Here is a 20,429-nt window from a genome sequence, read left to right as displayed (position 1 = left end):
ACCAACTATATATCGATAGGCTGCCCACATCATGTTGACTAGCGATGGTCACACTAGCCATCGTGCACAGTTTTGTTTCACATTTAATTTTTTACGGAATTCTAGAGGCTTTTTCCAAGAAAGTGATGTCCCAGGTGCAGGTAGTTGCTGCCCCAAATACCCCTGAATACTGTCACTCCTTCAAGACCCTGTTGGTGGAGGAACTCGAGCTACAAACGAGCTATCTTAGACTGCATTACGGCCAATGCGCAATTATTGGACGACTGGCGTTAAAGTCGGCACACTTTTGGCTTGAAAACGTGCGTGTTAGGAGCCTGCCAGAGTGAGTATAACTAAGCTGTATATTCATTAGTTCGTATTAAGTAATTACTGCTCTTTCAGGAATTACTCCTTGCCCGAAGGCGCCGTGTCCGTGCTTCTTTTGGGACTCACTCGGGAAAAGGCTATCGAACAACGCGTAAGCACCGGCTGCTATTGCATTGTGCGCGGTGAAGTCGTCCTATGCAATGTTCTGCGTCCCAACAGTCCCACACTGACCGCCCGTGGAGTCCACGAGCAGTTTGGCAGTCTGGCCCATGATCAAATTGCCCAAAAACAGTTTATCAGCAAACTACGACTAACCCACAAGCCCGCCGTTGATTTGTGGTTCATCCAGTCTATTGACAGACCCGAGGACCTGCTGACTCTCAGGTTAAAGATCAGGGGAATGACCGTGAGATGAACACGCACTACCTGACCACTTCCCGAACCAACCCGCAGTTCTACATATTCAGGCAGCTTTTTGGCGAGGATCTCAATTGGAGCAGCTGCGATTGGGAAAGCATTCAAAGCTTATCTTGGGAGGAATTCTGGCAGCGTGAGGGGCACGAGCTTCTTGAGCAAAAGTGGTACAAGCGGTTTTCCCGAATACAAGGACCTTATCGAAGCGGTCACTTCGGAGGAGCAGGACCTCTGGCAGGAACTGTGGGAGAAGCACGCCAGCGATTCGAGTGCCAAATTCTGGCACATTTTCAGCTGTGCCTTTGAAAACTACCAAAACGAATTGGCCAAATCATTTGAAACTAACTTGAATGGAACTTCTGATGTTATTGAACAGGATTTACAGAATTTAAGCCTTACTAAAAGGCCAACAAAGTCAAAACAGCGGAAACCCTCTGAAAGCGTGGAAGACGAATCCTATCTGACGGCCAACGACGATCCGGAAGATTTTGACGAGGAACAGCAGTTACTGCTTTTGGGACTTCCCACGAGCTTTGCCTCAAAAACATCTTACAAATCACGAAAACAAAGAAAGGCACTAATCGAATCCTCTAGCAGCGATAGTGAAGATAGTGAAGATATCCTAATCATGGAAAACAATGAAAACCAAGCGCTACATCGCGTACAAAGCGGTTTTATTCGAAAAAACAAGCGCAAACAAAGGCAAGCCAACAAACTCAGGGCCAACATGCCTGAGTTTATGCTAGAGGAGAACGGCCAAATGGTGAAATACTGGTTTAAACGTTTCTCCTTGTTTTCTCGCTTTGACCAGGGTATCCGGCTGGACCGCGAAAGCTGGTTCTCTGTAACGCCCGAGAAGATTGCCAAGCAGACATCCCGAAGACTGGCCTGTGATCTGATCGTTGATGGCTTTTGTGGATGCGGTGGCAATGCCATCCAGTTCGCCAACACCTGTGGACGCGTCATTGCAGTGGACATCGATGCGGAGAAGCTGGCCATGGCCAAGCATAATGCTAGTATTTACGGCGTGGCCCACAAGATCGAGTTTATTCATGCCGATTTTATGCAGTTTGCGGCCAGCACTCGGATTCGCCCGAATGTTGTATTCCTAAGTCCTCCATGGGGCGGTCCCGACTACCAGAAACATGCCAGCTTCGACATAGAGAAAAGTCTGCTGCCCGTGGGCGCCAGTCAACTGATGAAGCTTTCCCGTCGCCTAACGAATGACATCTCCTTCTTTCTGCCGCGGAACGCGAACATGAGTCAGGTGGTCGCCTTAAGTGGCCCGGGACAGCAGTGTGAGGTGGAGCACAACTATCTGGACACTCGAATGGTGGCACTGACTGCCTATTACGGTTGTGGAATCATAAAGGCCCATTAATGTGAAGTTTAATAAATTAAGCTACAAATTAGGTTTTTATTTAATTTGATTAGTCATCTTTAGAGATAAATTTAGTAAGGCAACTCAGTTAAGTTCAAAAAAGAAAAACATATGAATACTAGCAAATGTTTTGATAATGGTCCATTTTATATATTCTAAAAAATGGAATATATTTTTTAATTCTGAATTCGATATTTAATATGACAATTTTAAACATTAAGATAAATATAAATACGGCATTTTATTAACTGCAAGTTGTTTGTTTTGAAGATCAGAACCCTTTTAGATGTATAATCTTTAAGTAAAATATAGCATTCACTTTTAAACCAAGGGAAACGAAATATTTAAATATTTTTAGTTAAGTTGTACAAGTAAAAAATATTCACAAATCCAAAAAAATAGTTTTGTTAGAATCAAAGAAGACTTTCAGAGCTTATGTATTTAAAAGTTAAAACTCAACAACCATGGCAAAATAAAACTTTATTCTACGAAGCATTCTAACTGATATTTATAATTTGAGAAAATGTTATTTAAAGAATTCTTTTTGTTAAAGCCATAGAATGCAAGTAATAAGAATGTCAAAATCCTTGTAATTATGCATCAAAGAAACATGCTGCCGTTTATATATGACGTTTTTATTTCATTGTTTATCCCCTTAAGTTTTTGGCTCTTTTTGCCACATGGATTGGAGAAAAGTTGACTAATGAATAAAGTCGCCCCCGTATGTAACACATCAAAAAGGTTTTTTTTCATCATTCCTCCAGTTCAGAGTCCTGTGTGCGTTGATTGTTGCCAAGTGACCGGAGATGCCAAAGAGTTCAAGCTCTTTAGCCAATTTAGACAGCTTAACAAAGCTCAACTGACCAGTGGTCAATGGTCATAACCATAACGTTTCACAATCCCTCCTTGCAACTCGCTCTGGACTTTTAATTAAAAAACAAGAGAACCAAAGAGTGCGTCAATTATTAAGAACTTTGTGTAACAAGTTGTGACTTTGGCGAAAGCTGAAGAGGGAAACGAATCCTGAATCTGACAACGTCGGGCGGGGGCAATTAACATGTTCGTGTCACAGGAAAAGCAGCCGTTTCTTCGAAATTCCAAAGCAGACAACAAGCTACCAGAAGGAACAACCCTTTTCATGGCTTACAGCATACTTAGGGCCTTCGAATGGGGTGAGTTCGGTTGAAGGGGTTGCGGTGGGGGCGGGGGCGGGGCATGTGCGGAATTTATAGCTGCTAACTGGCAACGGAAATATTTTCTCCCCCTTCTCTTTACGATTGCAGTTAGTGGCCTCCTTCTCTGCAATTAGTTTGATTAACTTATTAGTGTGCGTCGGAACAACTTGGGCGAAATTTGGAGCATACTTCTCAGCGCTGATTTGTGGGGTGTCTCGCGAATGGTGGATATTTAGATTAACACTATGTAGTTTCTTAACATTAAGCCACAAACATTTTTATTAGGGAGTATACTTTCTTAATCATCTCGGTTAAAAGGTTTGTTATACTCAAATTTATATAATCTACAATTATGTAGTGCTAGCTATCTAGGATTACAAGAATAAAGTAAGAAGAATAAAATACGTTATATGTTAGATGTAATGTTTCATCATGGATTTTAAGTTACCACACATACTTAAAAATTCCAACTCTCAATTTAATCTTCTTTCCATAGAAAGGGGGATTTAATGTTATACTAGTCACTATAAAAACAATGTTGTATTAAGCAAAAAACCTTTACGAAGTAAGAATGTTGTTTCGTTTAAAGCTTATATTGACATACATTTAATATACAATTAAAAACCTATTTGTAAGTGATTTGTTATTTGTACATTATTAATCCCTTTTGGATAAACATTGTTAAGTGAACTTTGTTGCCGGTGATAAAAAGCTGACTTTTATTGTTATTAAAATACCGGGGAATGGTCCGTCACGCGTCAATATCAGGATTATCAGCTACTTAAATCTAAGCTCCCCGTCCGGGTTTCCAGTTTCTGGTTTCTAATCTGGATCTCCGTTATCCTTTATTAGACACACGTAATTGTCGTTTTAACTGTCGCGGACGAGGGGTTGACAATGCCAACAATTTCAATATCCTGGCTAGGCGGCCTATAAAAGGCAGGCATCTCTCTAAATATAAAGAAATATATTTTATTAGAAAGCAAACACGTGTTCACAGCTCATCTTATCGTATGGCAAGTGGCTGCGTCCGCCGCTTGGGCAAAAAACAAATTAAGTCACCCTTTTATTACGCTATTTAATTTCCAGCGTAATGTTGTCAACCTTCTTGACAAATGGTCACCCAAAACAACGATGCCCCTTCATCCACATTCACCCCTCGACTGACTGCCTGTTTGATCTGTAATTTGTGCCACTTGATGATGGCTTTAGCCGGGAATCCGTACTCGAATCCGGAGTCGCTAACTGGCGGGGTGGTTTATTTGTGCCGCAAGTTGCGACAATGCGGAAATGCGATTACAGCGTGCAGTCCATGGGAACTGTGGAAAATGCGATTGTTCGGCTTCGGGTGCAGGTGCAGATGCTTCATGGGCGCATCTAATTAGGATGGAGGGGGTTTTAATAATCGCCTACTGATTTATGTTCGATTCTTAGACCTGCTTTCGGTAACCATTGACTCAAAACAGAATGTTTGCGTTGTGGCTGGATTTCCGTGCTTAATTACTTAGGTCAATGCTACTTTCTTTAAAATTAAAACTGTCCATTGCGAATTAAATTATTGTCTTCTTTATATCCTTTCAGAGGGTATTATAATTTGCTTATTAAAAAAAATTTCAAAAGAATCGGCCGACTATATCTTGTAGCCGCCATATAACTGATTGATCGGAAATGCCATAACTTTGGTGTTTGTAAAGTTAGGAAGTTGCGATTTCCTATGGGCTTTATACCAAATTGCATAAGGATCGGCCGACCATAAGCCCGAACGATCAGAAATGCCATAACGTTGGTGTTTTTAAATCTAGGAAGTTGGGATTTTGTATGGATTTTATATTTGGCTAATCAATCCGACATAAGGATCGGCCGACTATATCCTTTCGCCGCAATATAACTGATTGATCGGAAATGCCATAACTCACAAAATATTCTGCAAGGCTATATCAAATTCGGCTCCGCCCGAAGTTAGCTTTCCTTTCTTGTTTCAATTAAATTGGTTAGGCGTTTTCCAATTTTTTTTTTTGGTTCGCATCTTAAAATAAATCAATTTTTGTAGAATATAATATATTAAAGTAAATAAATATTTCATCTCTAAAATTATGTTTTTTTAAATTAACCTGTATTTTAATTTTGTTTTTCCAGACTAAAATAATTCCAATCTGTATAATTTTAGAAATTTAAGTATGTTCTTACTTTCAATTCAAATATTAAATTATTTCCATCGTGTTTTTATTTATCTCTCAGAGATTTTTGAAAGTGGTGGCAGACCACATATTGATTAACCGTTATTCATTTGATGCCAGCCATTAAAATTAATAAACGTTACAATGGCAGCACAAGAGCAACAACAACCAACAAGGCAATAACCAGGAACAACCAGTACCAATTATATACACCAGCCCTATAAAGATGAAGAAAATGTGCAGGGGGAGGACAAGAAAAGAAAGGGAAGCAGAACAGTTATTCGCCCACTTCCCATTGATGGGCAATAAAAAAAGTCAAGTAGAGCGCAAAACAAGAGCAATAATATTTAATAAATGTGCACAGGGCCGAGCAATATTTATATATATGTATATAAGGATGAAATTTCGCTTGTTGTTGGTGGTTGAATGCGAAAAAACCATAAATAAATAAACGAACTTACGCATACACACGTTCATGTAAGGTTACAATGTGTTACTGGCACACTTCAAAAATAAAGCTAATTTAAAATGAAAATAAAATAGAAAATAAACTATAAATAATCTATCAATTTATTTAGCTTGATCTTATTTAATCGCTTAACTAAATCCGTTAAGTTGGGGAAACATCTAAGGTCACTCCTTTAAAAATGGAAATATTTAATCTTAAAAACCAAAAAAAGTCGAGCTTTGTCAGGGGCCAACAATATATTTTTTATACTTTTCTTTCATAAAATATTTTATAATTAACTGTATTATAACTAAATTGTTTTTAGTGTTTCGACCCTCTATGTTTATCTGTTTCCCTTAGTGTAGGTAGGCAGACGCCATGTAGGTGCATACGAGTGTGTGTACCGTGCATTTTTGGTTGAATACTTGAGAGCAGCAGAGGCAGCAACAACAACAACATGGTAGTGAGAGAGCCGCTCACTTACAGGAAATCCGGACCTTATCCCCTTTCCCTTACCATCCCACGCAACATCATTCTTCATGGCATTTCGGTGAAAAAGAATGCTTTTGATCTTCACAAGCGAATGATTTTTAATATGACTTTTTTTGTTGTTGCTGCCTGTATAGGGTGGTTTTTGAGGGTCGAGGGGTGAATGAGGAAAACGGCTGTGGGCGGCGAAAGTATGTTTGAGCCATTGGAAAGTAAAGTGCACCGGCAGTCAATCAAAAGCGCCAGCACATTTATTATACTTTGTTTTTTTTTTTGTTGTGTACATAGACATAATGGCTGTGATAATTAATTAGCTTAATTAAATACCAATGCAAGTGCAATACACACACATACAATGGTGGTAAGCCGCAGCGGCTAAAATTAGGCAACGTTTGAATTTGGCGAAGTTTAACCGAAGAAAGGGAGGGAAAGGAAGCACTCGCATAATGATGGTAATTTGTTGGTTTCGGCAAAAGAGCAAACGGTATCCTTGGAATTTCAATTAATTTCCATAATTTCCAACGCTTTATGAGCGAAGATGCGAACCCCCAAGCATGCAAGACAGAGAGAGAAGAGCGAGCGCGAGTTTCCCCATTGGGGATGATTTTTCCTCCTTTGGAGTGCCATTGTGCGTGTCCTTTTGTATGTAGGCCCAGCATTCCATCGCTCAACGCCAAGTGGTTAGAAGAGTGTGCCGGAATAGCGACCTGGCTCCGCTAAAAAAGATCTTAGCCCAAAAACTCAGCAGCATAAGCTAAGTGCAATTCAAACCAAACAAATAATGTTATGTTTTTTAAACTTTGATGATTTTTTTAAGATCATATACATGTATATACTCTATATTATTTATTGTAATTCGTAAAACATTTATTTATTTATTATATCATTAATATTCTTCTTTATTTATATTTCAATTGATCTAAACTAAATTTTATGGTTAAAACCTTCCACAACATCGCAACTGAAATATAGATTTTAAATACCCAATTTTATAGATCTAACATTTATCTTGAAATCCACATTAAAAAACAAAACCCAGGTCGAGATTAAACATTCAAAATATACTCAATATGTTAATTAAGACTATTATAAATAGGAAATATCTAGATCGAAAATGTATTGTTTATGACATTAAGATTGTACAGTAAATTATTAAAATTTAGCATCCGTTTGTGTAGGTGTTTACAGTCAAGTTATATTTATCTGACATAACTTGAAATTGTTTGGCCAATTAACAATACAAAAATGAGCCTTCATTAAAATTTGTTCGTTAACTTAATTAATATCATGATTTAAACTAATTTGAGGAAATATAATACGTGAAAGTTATTACCATGGCAGCTGGGAAAAAGATTGTAATTCAAATCGGAAGTCCCTCAATCTGCTCTTACCAACAATATGCAATTAAAAACGCAGTTATTAGTGCTGCGAACATAACCAAATAAATTTCCAATTAAAACAATGACAAGCCACCGTAAAATCAGTTTAGGTTTTGCATTATTTTTGCCATAGCAAAATTGAATCAAAAAATGAAATTAATTTTTGGCGGACCGAAAAACAGTCGAGGGGGCCGAAAATATTTGTTTTGAGTGGCTCGCCATCAGCACAGAGTGCACCGTTTTGGCCAAAAACCAAACCGGGACCAAAAACTCATTTTGAATATGGCCAAGAGCGGGTTGCATACACACTCAAGTGGCAGTAAATGCGGCGGAAGAGCCACCGGAATAGCCGGATTTAATTAAAATCCCAAAATGGCTGCCCTTTCACCTGATTTGCTGGCCGTTTGTTGCCTGATTTTGAGGGCTATCGAAAAATTTCTAATTTGCCGCTCATTATAAGTTTTGATTTTGTAATTAGTTTTTGAATTGGCTTTGATTTAGCGATTTGAGAGGTCTCTAAAAATTCAATAGCCATAAAGTTGCAAACAATAAAGTATTTTCCCAATGCGAGGCCGTAAAAAAGAGATTAACATTTCATTTATTTCGACCCATAAAAGGAATTCTGTGGAAATACATCAAAAAGAAATGGATGGGGGAATGTGGAAAAAACGAGGAAATAAAATTGAGGAAAAATCAACATTATAAACAACATTATTAAAAACATGCCGCAAATGTTTTGCTCCTCTCGCATTTTTGAGTCCATTTTGTTGTGAGCCAGTGGCCAAGAAAAAGGGGGCCGGACGACCAGAAGGGGCGGCAGTTGATGGGCAAAGAGCGGAAGAGGCTGGGTGCACAACATCATGATGATGTTCTTCTCGGCAAATGAATGCTGCCATCCGGGGGTGAAGCCAAGTCAAGGAAGAGGGCTAATAAAATTAAGCTCCACCAAGAGATACAGCCAAGAAAGGGAAGGATGTGGTGGCCAGAGGATTAAGTTGGTGCAGCTTAGGTACTTTGTTCCTGCTACTCTGTGTGTGGGTGTTTGTGCCACAACGTTATGCGGCTCCATAATAATAAAAATATTTTCGTCAAATGAGAAAGGATAGCAGGGGAGCACGCACAAAGTACAGAAAGTGTTTTTTTACCTCAGCTATTATGTGATGCAAGTTTAACTTATCAACCAATAATATAAAATATTTACATGCAAGCAAAACAAAATTAAATTTTGTATGACTAATTTTAAAAACTTAAAGTTTCTTATCTCTAAAAGATGTAAATTTACGATAACCTTGAAGCTTGAATACAATAATGAAAGGTACACCATGTTATACAGCAAAAAAAGTGATGTGAACATATTAAAAATCTAAAAAAAAGTCAGCTAGTCTAAAACACTAAAAAAAAATATTTAGTTATTTATGCTTCGCAGGGTTTTGAAATTTAATGGTAATACACGTATGCACAACGTGTTGCAAAAAGAAATACATTTTTAGAGTTCACATTTTTAAGAGTTTAAGGAACTTTAAATTGTAATCAACTAATTTACAGGTTGAAAGTGCATCACAAAAAATATTCAGAGTAGTTACCATAATGAATCCCGCGATACAGCCCTGTGTCCGGACTAACGGTAATTTTATTTGGCAGATTGCGGAGCCTGTCTTTCTCCTTTCGCCCTTTTTTCCTACTTCCTGGCACTTTCAACGTAATAATTCATAATGAAAAAAGTTTCTCTGCCTCTTGTTTGTGTTTTATTTATTGGATAACATTAAAATTTGTGTGCGGGTGAGTTTTTATTTAATAAAAATAAATAAATATTATGGTTATGGCAACGCTCTTGCACATTCCCACTCCCTATTTCCGCCTCACCCACCAAGCGCCCAAAAGCGACATCATCATCATTATGCCTCTCATCTCATTTTATCTCTCGTCCCTAAAGCAACAACAACAACGATGACGACGAAGTTTATCAAAAGGCCAAAAGCACAACAACAATGGCGATGGCGGCAGAGGGCTTCCTGCCACCTCTCTCTTCTCTTATATTTAAAGCATGCGCATTGCAACACAATGTACATATGTGTGTGTTTGTAGGGTGTTTGTGGGGTTTTGCTATTGTTTTTGTTGTTTTCACCTCAAAAAATATTAAAATTGTGGTAAATAAATGAAAAAGAAATATTTAAGTATATAAAAAGTATGTATAGACAAGCGTTTTCTGTCCGATTAAAAGAGATATCCTTTTTCTCTTTTCACGGCTCTCTCTTTTGGTCTGCTGTGGCCGCCATTGCTAAACGCCGACGCTAACGCCAACTTCTGCGTTGACGTCGACGTTGACGTTAGCGCCAAGTGGCTGGCCAATTCTTGTGGGTACATTAGCACTAATGATGATTGAAACGACAAACGTGACGCCGAAGCACCCGAAAGGATCCTCTCCATCCCCATCTCTATGACCCCAAATACCCCTCGCCCTTTTTGGCTGAAAATTCCTGGCTTTGATTTTTGAATTTGTCTCTCTTTGGTTTTTTGTAAGAGGAATGAAAAGTTGTACATACATCAAGCCAATTTTGATCAATTTATTTTCCTTTGCATAAAACCAAATTACACATTATTTAAGAATTCCATTTGTACAAGAATAAAAACAAGTTAGGTGGGTTAGAATTACTTCTATCCTAATAACTTTTTTAATAACTCTTTACAAGAAAATTTATTTAAATTAAATTTTATACAAATTGAGTTGTCCTAAAATTTATTAACAAAAAAGGAATACGCTTACTCATGTTTAATTGTTTAAATAATAACTTTTCAAAGCAACATCCGAGAAAAGATAATTTAAATGTGATTCAACCATGGTTAAAAAACAAGAGGTATCCGAAATAAAATTTTAAAGAACTTATTAAACAATATTAATTGCAGAAAAATATTTGTATGTAAATTAAACTTTTTTTTTAATATTGTTTCCTGTGTACGCTCGCCATCAGTCATTTGCTTTGTTCTTTTTTGGGATTTTTCATTGAACGTTCTCTTGCATTGATTTACTTTGATGGGCCGCTAATTGGGGCCTCCTTCGTCTTTCTGTGTCCGCCATTTCCGCTCGTAATGATCGTTGGCATTCCTGGTAGTTTATCAAACGGTAAATTGAAGACCCACTTGGTGGAAAAGGGGTGGAGCAATTGGGGTTGAGTTTTGGGTGTGCGCTGCGGCTGAAGATAGTTTGACTACCCGCTACCAAATTAGTTTCGATTTCGCCTGAGAATGAGTTGGCACACAAAATAATCGAATTTCCCTTTTCAGCTAAGAATGTAATTATTATTATTTACCATTAAAAAATCTTTACTTCAATATGAGTGAAAATACTCCATTGGGATTTTATAATGTCATATTTGGGAAGTAGCTTTGTTTTAAAAAGTAGTTCTCTTACGAGTTTATAAAACTAATTTATTTAAAAAAAACAACTACTTTTTAGGATAAATTATGACTAAATTAAAAGCACAAAAAAAATACATCTAGTTTAAATGACAAAGAGTTAATAGGAAAATGTATTAGAAATGTCCTGAGTTTGTTTAACAAACGAAAGAAGGTGTAAAAAACAAGTGAATTTCTTATTTTTTACGTAATAATCAACATTAATTTCCTCTCTCCTTTTTTTCACTACCATTACTATTTCTCCTGCTTCACTTTATAAATCTGGATATTTACTTACATATTACGACATTTCCGTCGCTTATTGCTTCATTAATTTTGTCTGTCGCGACATAGCCCTACTACAGTGAGTTTTCCACTTATTCACAGCGTCGCCATATTGTTTTTCATTAATTTTTATCCTGGTTTTGGTACCGCCCATTTTGCCATGAGCAAGGGAGACAGAATAAGTGAACCAATTATCCATTTATATCATAATTTCAATAACTTTTCATACACTCGCCCCCAAATGGGTGTGGGCAAGGTTGCTCTGATAGGTGGGTGGTTTGGGTGGTGGGTGGTAGATTGGTCGGTGGGTTATTCGCTTTGGTGGGTGAATTCTTTTTATGTAACTGCATGGGGGTTGCTCCTGGATAATGACGATGATGATGGTGAGGCTTCGGTTGACGATGTTGTTATGCCACTTCTACATCTCCTTCTTCTTTACTTCGTTGCCCTCTTTCAATGGCTCTGCTCTAAGTTAAGAGCAGGGTTGTCAAGCTTATGTTAAAACTATGCGGAATATGTAGCTCATAAATATATAATAAAAATTGTTTAAAAAATGGCTTGATGCTTTGGACACAAATTAAGTACACATTTTAAAGTAGAACTCTTGAAAACATTAAAAACAATTCAATCACATAACTACGCAATCAAAAAATAAAAACTTGGGTAACAGCAGATTTACTTATATATAAAAAAGTAAAACCTAACAGATTTGACAACCCTAGTTGAGAGCAAAAAACGCAAAAGGAAGCGGCTAGAAAAATCACAACGGCAGCTCACGCACACCCACAAAAAGTATCGCTCACTCGCACACGTATTCACACAGTCACGCCAAAGCAGCGCTGCCAAAATTAACGGCGCTGCCGGCGTCGGCTGCTGCCAATATTGTAAAAATTTTACGGCCACGAACTTTTGAGTTCAGTTCAGTTTGCAACACGTTCGCGTTCGCATGCGTTTCCGAATATCAAAAGTTTTCCCCAATTTCCACTTGGATTTCTTGTGCGATTTCCGTTAGAGCCAACCGTAAGGCGCAGAACTGTAGGCAACACTTTGTGCAGTGCCGTCGGAAAAACTGATTTTCCGGAGTGAATTCTATTTTCCGGAAGTTAATGTGAATATTGCACTGGAATATTGGATATTTATTGGATTACCTTTTTGCGGATCGCCACTGAAATTGGATGAATGTACATTGAATTGTATTTTTAGAAAAGGTTTGTATATGTTGCAATAAAAATGTATTTTTTGTCTAAGCCAAGAACTGACAGCGTTCTTATTCAGAAAGAAACCTACCCAAACTTTTTGGACAATTAATAATAAATCCATTAAATCAAATAAAAAATCGAGGAGTAAAAGTGTTTAAAACCTGATTATGATGTTTAAACATAAATATTCACTTATATGAAGCTTTCAATTCTATACCAGGCTTGGTTTTTTAAGTTACAAACATTGATTTCATTTATTTGTTGTGTGGTTCATACAATGATAAAGTTATTTAAATTATTAGTCAACTCAACAAAAACAAATTAATTTAGAAGTGTTTTCCTAAATTGTATAGCTTTTTAATACAAAATCTTTGTTCAACAACATTTCATTTATACATGAAGTGTCTTTTCTTCAATAAATTTAAGTTTCTTTTGGAAATTTGGTTTAATAAATGATATAAACAAATAGGGTTTATCAACAAACTAATTTCTATATCTTCAACTATTTTAGTTTTGCAATTATAAAGTGGTTTTGTCGAAAATAACGATTTGAAAGATTTTACCTGTTTTCTCATTTCCATGTTAAGCTTAACCTAACTTTTAAATAAAAGCTATATAAACTTAATAATTTGTTGTTGTCTTAAATAAAGAAAAGAGAACTAGCCTTTAACCATCAGTTTTTAAGAAATATTTTTAAATAACACCAATGTGAACCAGATGAAACGAAAAAGGCTATATTTACCTTCTCTGCCGAATCAGAGCTACCAACCTAATGCAGCTAGTTTATGTCCCCAGAAATTCCAATCCGGAATGTGTGTGAAATCCACTTGTTACACCCAATTTGCATTCTCCTAATGAAGCTCATTTGGCTCGCACACGACGTCAACTGGAGCTGTTTAGTCAAATCAGCTTAAATGCAGCTTGAGACATTCACATATTTGGCCAACAACGCAAACAATAGGAGACAACTGAGTGGATGGCTGAGATTTGGGATGGTTCACGCACCTGGAGAAGTAACTTCATTGCCAGCATAAGCAGCAGCCACAATAAAGCAGCAAACTGTGACAAAGTCTCAATTAGGCTATCACATTGCCACCGATTCAGGTTTAACTGGGAACTAAGTGCAAGCGAGAGGACCAGCAATTAAGCAAATGAATGCATTTGCTTTGAGTACGAATTGGAAATGGTGCACCGGAAAAAATATCACCTAATAAACCATTTCAAAAATATGTCGAATATACCATCTGCTCTAACTTTTGTAGTGAAAATATAGTTGTAGAAGTATATAGATGTAAAACCAAAAACTTTTCGAAATTGTCTAAAGATTTTATTAAAGCAAATATTTTCAAAATCAGAACTATCATTTACATTTTTTTTTTAATAAATTACATAGTTTGAACATAAAAACTATAAATTCTCTAAACTAGATGATATTTTTATGTAGCACATAGGCATTTTTTTATTTTTAAAGTTGTAGGAAAAGTTTCTTAAATTATTGCCAGGTTTCTTTGCTGTGCGTAGGGAAAGGTGCCAAGGGAGGGGTCGTCCTAACCTTCCATTGTCCCATCTCATACCACTGCTGACCAAACACTTCATGGTAGAGTAACTTCTCATGGCTGTGATCATATTTCACTTAATTGTGTATTTAATCAGGGAGTCGTTGACATTTGGAAACCGCTGCAACTCGGCAACTAAGCAACAATTAAACTGTGGCATCTCCCATTTCTTCCATTTGCAGAGAACGAGTCCTGGGGGCAGTCGACAACTTGGAGACAGTGGCAAATACCTAAGCATGCTGCAGAATCCTTCCAAATATCACGCAAATCCCTTGTCGCACTTCCTGGCATTGCATAACACACAAGCCAGTGGCGGCGGAGGGTCAGGGGTCGGCGGACTGGGGAGTCTGGGAGGGGGCATCCCGGCACATGGTCAACCGCATCATGCGCTGCCCTCGGCAGCGCTGGCAGCGGCTGCAGCAGCGGCAGCCGCCGTCTCGGCGGGTCAGAGCTCATACCAAATGGAGCACCAGCAGCAACATCATCATCAGCTGCAACAGCCACATCATTATCAGCAAATCCACCAACCCCACCTGGATGGCCACCACCCACCGACAACTGGCAGCAACAACACCACCGGCAACAGCAACACAAGCAGCAACAGCAGTAGCAACAATAGCTGCCACAGCAGCAACAGCAACCACCGGGAACAGTTGGCGGCGGCTGCCACTGCGACGTCGCACGCGCAGCTCATTGAGGCGGCAGCGGCGCATTCCTCCCTCGACATGGGCAAGTCCTTTACCATCGCCGCCATTTTGGGCCTGCAGAGCCAGCGAAAGGACTACAACAATGCCATCAATCTGTCCCTTCACGACAACAACAACGGAGACGACAACAACAAGTGCTACACGAGCAACAACAACAATAACAACAAAGGCAACAACAGCAGCCAGAGTGTAAACAACTTCAATTGTGATAGTGGTGCCGGCAGTGGACGTTACCTGCATAGCGGACATCCGCATCCCCATCAGTCGGGATTCGCCGCTGTGGCCGCCGCCGTGGGAGCAGCTCCCTCCGCTTTACAAAGCCTGCAGCAGCTCCACCAGCAACACCACGCCCAGCAGCAGGCCACGCTAAGCTTTCAGCGCGAGAAACTCAAGTCGGGTAAGCAGGTGCACTGTAGACTAAATATTGAATACTGCGATTTTTAAGGCATAAAGATACCTGCTTCAGATAATTTGTTTGTAGAACAGCCGAATATACCTTAAAGAAAAATAGCTCCCTGGTGTTTCATTGACCAATTAAATAAAATACACAGCTTCTTGTTAAAGCGAACTCTCAATCTAAACATGGCCTATAACAAAATAATATTGAAAAAAAAAATTATTTTTTTAATTTCATGGTTAAGTCTTTAAATGTTTTATTATATATATATAAAAAAACGCTGTGAAGCCTTTAGCAAGATAATTATATCTTTAGGTTTAGTCATATATTCGCCTCTCTGTCTTCTTTTATACCATATTATCTATTGATAGACGAAAATTCAATTTAAACATTTAACATTGCATTTAACTATTTTTGTTTTTCTATGAAAGTTTATGGCCCTCATATATGTAAGAGTAAATTTTTTGTTCAAATTTGATCGTCTGACTTCAACTTCAACTGTTGTAATCTCACTCCTATCTCACCCTATCGTTATTCTCCAGACTCACACAAAAAAAGCGCGCTGAAGAACAAGCGCGTCCGGACAATCTTTACGCCGGAGCAGTTGGAGTGCCTGGAGGCGGAGTTTGAACGGCAGCAATACATGGTAGGGCCCGAGCGGCTCTATCTGGCCCACACACTCAAGCTGACGGAGGCACAGGTGAAGGTGTGGTTCCAGAACAGGCGGATCAAGTGGCGCAAGCATCACCTGGAGCTCACTCAGCAGCGGCTCGCCTTAATACGGCAGACTCAGCTGCCGGGCACGGCGATACTGGGCAATCAGGTCTCGGTGGCTGTCAGCGCCGCTCACTCTGCGTCTACGGAGCTCACAACCGGATGTAGTGCAGCTTCGCCCAGCCTTCAGGAGGAAGATAACGAGGACAGCAAGCATTCGCTGTCGCTTTCCGGCGCCATGCCATCGATGAGTCGTGCTCAATCTGAGTCCGATCTGTCTATCTGCAACGACTCCCTCGACGGCGATAGCCTCATGGATGGCAGCGAAGAGGCCTAAAGTCCATGTCAGTGCAAGCCCAGTTTTCTGTAAATATAGCCAAATAAATGTGTCAAATATGGGTTTTCTTTACCTCTGCGTGTCTTTTAACAATTTTATTAAATAATTTAAAACCAAACATGGAAGATACAAATAATTGGATCCCTCAATGTATACTGCCAAAGTAAAGTTTCAGTAACATCAATTCATCAAAGAAGTTATAATAATATACATAGTTACATTTAATTCGCCATTTATACTTTGATCAGATATCACAAAAGAGTATTTTATATTTATTGCTGAGCGGCCGCCCTGGCGATGCGATCGTGACAGGATAGGTGAACGATCTGCCCGTTTGGGTAGCGCACAAAGGCAGACTGGCTGGGTAAGCGCTTCTTGCACTCGGGACACACGCTGAACTCGTTCAGCTCGAAACTAATGTTTCGCTGCGCTTCCACCGCTGACTCCAGACGTTTCGCCTCCGCCTCCAGCAGGCCGCACATCATTTGCATCTGGTGCTTGTCAGATAACTTCTTGCGAATCGACTTCTCCAGGTATTTTTCTAACTGGGGCATGGGCAGGTCGTCGGGAAGAAGCTGCCGGAAACGGAGAGTGTTTAGCATTCATAATTAATAAGATATGTATGTTAAAATTACCTCAAAGATCTCAAATGGATCGATTTTTGTAGCGTGGTCATTCAGCACTTGCAAAGCCATTTCTCGATTAACTTGAACGAAATCTGGATGCAGCGCAACGCCCTCATAGGGCGGCTCTGTGGGTGGTACCAATATACACTTAATTAATGTGTGAAATATGTTTTCATCATCGTTCAAGTTGGCTTCCGCATAGGCCGTTGCCTTGCCAACATCGCCCAGAACATGGATATAGATTGATAGCACCTTGTCGTGCTTCTTGAGCCGGCCCAGGATGAGTGCGCGCTCCTCCAGCAGCATATTGGTGGGGAATTGCTCTAGGACGCGATCCGGTGAATAGTCATTGGATTCCTCCAGCATCTTGTAGAGCTTGGCGCGGAGTGGTTTTAGGTTGGAAACTTCCTCTCTAAAAAACAGTTGATTATAACAACATTTTAGCCCAGTAGTATGACTAGATTCTCACCCTTTATCCTGCTGCGCAAGAAGACGCTGAAACTGCTCAAGATACTGCTTGATGAGCACATTGTGAAGCAGGGTGTTGCTGTCCTTCCACACTGTGATCAGGTGCTCTAAATAGGGAATGACCAGTGCCTTATGTTTGCTAATCAGAAAGTCTAGAACTTTGGCACGCGGCAGGGACTCCACCTCGATAAGTTCGTCAGTGAAAATGGAAAGCCCCTCGTCAGGATGCTCATTTAACACCCAATCAGAGAACTCAAAGATCACCGGCAGATGATCAGTGCCCAGTTCCTGCAGATAACGTATGGTTCGCTTTCGACCCTGCAGCACTGACCCCTCAATGCTCGACTGCTCTTGGAGGAGTTGAAGCGCATCCTTGTGCTTGCCCTTCATCTGATAGAGGATTATCAGCTCCGAGATCTTGTTGTGCTTCTTCAGCGTCTTCTCCGACTCCTCCAAGTGGCATTGGTTCAGTCGAAGAAGTGGCGCCACAAGGGAGTCGTTCGTCTGCAGATAGCACTTCAGCAATGTAGTATCTATAATCTCTAGCAATGATTTTGAACTACTCTTGGTGTCTCGAAGCTTTACAACTTCCCTCTGGCGGGCCAGGGCCAGGTACTCGATCAGTGCCAAGTAAGCGTTCTCCAGGTCGCCATCCTCCAGCGCAGGAGTACTAGAAATGGGCACGGTTGCGTCCTCATTGCCGGGTTTCGGCTCAGGCACCAAGTTGGGAAACAGTCTTATTACGTCGTAGGGGTCGATGGCTGCCTTCTCGAACTCCTTCATAGCCGCAGAGAACTCCTTATTGGTGAAAAGCTCTTTGGCGTACAGCATGTGAATCTGGCGAATGGTTTGGGCTTTATCCTTCGCCGGTTCTTCGGATATTTCCTAAAAAATGTATATAAATGACTAGGATACTTCGTTTGTTTGGATTTATATGCCTACTTACCGTCAGCTCAATGGCCAGTTGAAATTTCTTTTGCTGGAGCAACTGTTGACGTTGGATGGGAATTTCCACAAGTCGGATGCACCAAAGCTCTGAGGTGGCGGCAGCAAAGATGGTGCCCTTGTCGGCATGAACTAAGAATTTGGTCTTTTGCAGCTCGGGAATGCTTTGCACGAGGGTGTCCCTGCCCACCAAACTGCGCACCTCGATAGCATTGTTGGTCCGACCCACGGCATATGGCTCATCCCACACTATACGTGAAAAAATATGTTAAGGGATGTAAAATTATAAAATAGAGATTGCTTTCTACCCAAATCTAGCAAGGGACTTGTCCACAGCAGAGGAGTGAGGGAACTGTTGGTCTCCATGCCACCCGGTCGCACCTCAGTGGAGCTGTTTGTTCCATCGGTATCCTTGTATCGACTGGGATCGACCACCACAAGGTAGCTGTCCTTGGAGATACCCAGCATGTTGTTCCGGATGAGGCAGATGCAGGGATCCCTGCTGATACTGGAGGATGTAAGGAACAGATCGTGCTTCTTGGGAGTTTTGCTGGAAATCTGTAAAACAAAATGTGGGCCATCAAAACACAATATACCATAATTTAAAAGCATCTCTTACATCGTAGATTACATATTCGTCCTTGTAGCCCACGCAGACGGCATGGCCCACCCAGCACAAAGTCCGGGGCACGTCGCTTAGATCAATGCTCAGCTTCAGGGAGGCCAGAATGTTTTGCTTCCAGAAGAAGAACACCAGGCGACGTTTAATGGCGCAGCACACCCGAATGAAGGTGGCCACATCGCCGGTGGTCGACTTCCGAGAATCCACGTCCATGGTGAACAACGTACAACCCTTCGTATCCGGGGAACTATGCATGAAGGCGAAGTTGCTTTCGATCCGGCTAATGTCGCACACCTGCACCTGGTAGTCGGTAAGCACAAAGAGCAAGTTTTCCGCGCCAATTACCTCCATCTGAGTGATCGGTTTCCGGCTAAAGTTCTTGTTGAACATCCGCATGTCCACGCCGGTCTCCTTGTCCACGGAGTACATGATGAGCTGCCCGCTCCGGGTGCCCAGAATGACATGGTTGCCTGGAATTGGGATGATGCACGCGGTGAGTAATGGTACGGCTCTCGAGTAACTCCCACTCACCATACGCCGCTATGGACTCTATCTGCACGCCCTGCTTAAGGATTGAGTGCACACTGTAGGCCTGGTGCATCCTGTCCAAAACAAAGGATCAGAGAATCCTCCGCCAACGTTTATTTTTCTATGTCCAGTGTTACCACGCCGAAAACGATTAAAAATACCATTCTTCCCAAAAATATATTTTTATATTTTTTAATAAAGGGTATTCCGTAAACGAGTGAATCGTTAAATTTCAAGAAAGCTGTTCATGGAGGAACAATTATTTTTAATCTTAGTTTTTAGGCCGATAAACTATTCAATTTGTGAATAATTTCCTGTAAGCACCGCAACCTGTGAATGAAGTGTTTCTCCCCTGCGTTGTAAACTTCTACCAACATTATAATGACCTCGCAGTCAGTTTTTTATAAAAAAATTTTGAAAAAATGTTGGTCAATAATGATCATTTAATTCGTTGTGAAATTTTCAATCAATTCGCATTCACAGATGAAAAATTCATTTTGAATACTTTTCCAAGAAAAATACCGAGTAACCTTATGTAACCTAATGAAAAATGTAAAAATCGGTCAAAAAATGATTGTAATCAAGCTGGAATGTTAATCAATACCCTGTGTTTGTCAAATGTTTAATTCTACATTAAATTGCTAAATAAGTGGCATTCACAGCTTAAATTTTTTGCTTTTGTTTCGATAGTTTCGATTTACAACCAGGAAATCATCCTGTCCCTTCCATCGCTGTCGCCGATGGATCCACAATATAACTATTTTCGAATAGCGAAGTTACGGCAAGAGAACAATAATGGAAAAATGTAAATTTAATCGATACTATCCATACACATTCGAAATGGTTCGTATCCACACCAACTGCAGAGTAAGTCTTTATTAAC

The 20,429-nt window shown here is 39.9% G+C and overlaps 4 protein-coding genes across 4 annotated transcripts; 3 read left to right on the top strand and 1 right to left on the bottom strand.

The window, feature by feature from the left end:
* Positions 1-26: 26 nt before the first annotated feature.
* On the top strand, positions 27-721 carry LOC108053207. The gene is made up of 2 exons (XM_017135805.2): positions 27-322; positions 382-721. The coding sequence occupies exons 1-2, from the start codon at positions 45-47 to the stop codon at positions 719-721; spliced, it is 618 nt and encodes a 205-aa protein (XP_016991294.2). The 5' UTR covers positions 27-44.
* On the top strand, positions 718-2,726 carry LOC108053206 (trimethylguanosine synthase). Its single transcript, XM_017135804.2, is given in 2 exon segments — positions 718-897; positions 899-2,726. Coding segments are annotated over 2 exon segments (1,383 nt in total). The 3' UTR covers positions 2,102-2,726.
* A 9,835-nt stretch (positions 2,727-12,561) lies between these two features.
* Positions 12,562-16,374, top strand: LOC108038591 (probable serine/threonine-protein kinase roco9). The gene is made up of 3 exons (XM_017115424.2): positions 12,562-12,655; positions 14,385-15,306; positions 15,849-16,374. The coding sequence occupies exons 2-3, from the start codon at positions 14,439-14,441 to the stop codon at positions 16,355-16,357; spliced, it is 1,377 nt and encodes a 458-aa protein (XP_016970913.1). The 5' UTR covers positions 12,562-12,655; positions 14,385-14,438; the 3' UTR covers positions 16,358-16,374.
* Positions 16,375-16,560: 186 nt separating this feature from the next.
* On the bottom strand, positions 16,561-19,679 carry LOC108038590 (vam6/Vps39-like protein). Its single transcript, XM_017115423.2, has 7 exons — positions 19,550-19,679; positions 19,016-19,488; positions 18,705-18,954; positions 18,398-18,645; positions 17,453-18,336; positions 16,993-17,395; positions 16,561-16,932 (listed from the first exon to the last, which is right to left on the bottom strand). Exons 1-7 carry the CDS (start codon positions 19,617-19,619, stop codon positions 16,630-16,632), a joined length of 2,631 nt encoding a protein of 876 aa, XP_016970912.1. The 5' UTR covers positions 19,620-19,679; the 3' UTR covers positions 16,561-16,629.
* Positions 19,680-20,429: the final 750 nt, after the last annotated feature.

This window comes from Drosophila rhopaloa, unplaced genomic scaffold (assembly GCF_018152115.1).
Source record: "Drosophila rhopaloa isolate 14029-0021.01 unplaced genomic scaffold, ASM1815211v1 contig_178, whole genome shotgun sequence".
Classification (NCBI taxonomy): Eukaryota; Metazoa; Arthropoda; class Insecta; order Diptera; family Drosophilidae; genus Drosophila; species Drosophila rhopaloa.
This window is presented reverse-complemented; position numbering and strand designations above follow the sequence as displayed.

What these genes read in the sequence shown, in the direction of transcription:
- LOC108053207 (XM_017135805.2), top strand. Translation starts at nt 45, where the DNA reads ATGGTCACACTAGCCATCGTGCACAGTTTTGTTTCACATTTAATTTTT. An exon ending in CGTGTTAGGAGCCTGCCAGA is followed by an intron (nt 323 to 381) that starts GTGAGTATAACT and finishes CTGCTCTTTCAG; the next exon opens with GAATTACTCCTTGCCCGAAG.
- LOC108038591 (XM_017115424.2), top strand. Translation starts at nt 14,439, where the DNA reads ATGCTGCAGAATCCTTCCAAATATCACGCAAATCCCTTGTCGCACTTC. An exon ending in GCGCGAGAAACTCAAGTCGG is followed by an intron (nt 15,307 to 15,848) that starts GTAAGCAGGTGC and finishes GTTATTCTCCAG; the next exon opens with ACTCACACAAAAAAAGCGCG.
- LOC108038590 (XM_017115423.2), bottom strand. Translation starts at nt 19,619, where the DNA reads ATGCACCAGGCCTACAGTGTGCACTCAATCCTTAAGCAGGGCGTGCAG. An exon ending in AAGTCCCTTGCTAGATTTGG is followed by an intron (nt 18,646 to 18,704) that starts GTAGAAAGCAAT and finishes TTTCACGTATAG; the next exon opens with TGTGGGATGAGCCATATGCC. An exon ending in CTTGCGCAGCAGGATAAAGG is followed by an intron (nt 17,396 to 17,452) that starts GTGAGAATCTAG and finishes ACTGTTTTTTAG; the next exon opens with AGAGGAAGTTTCCAACCTAA.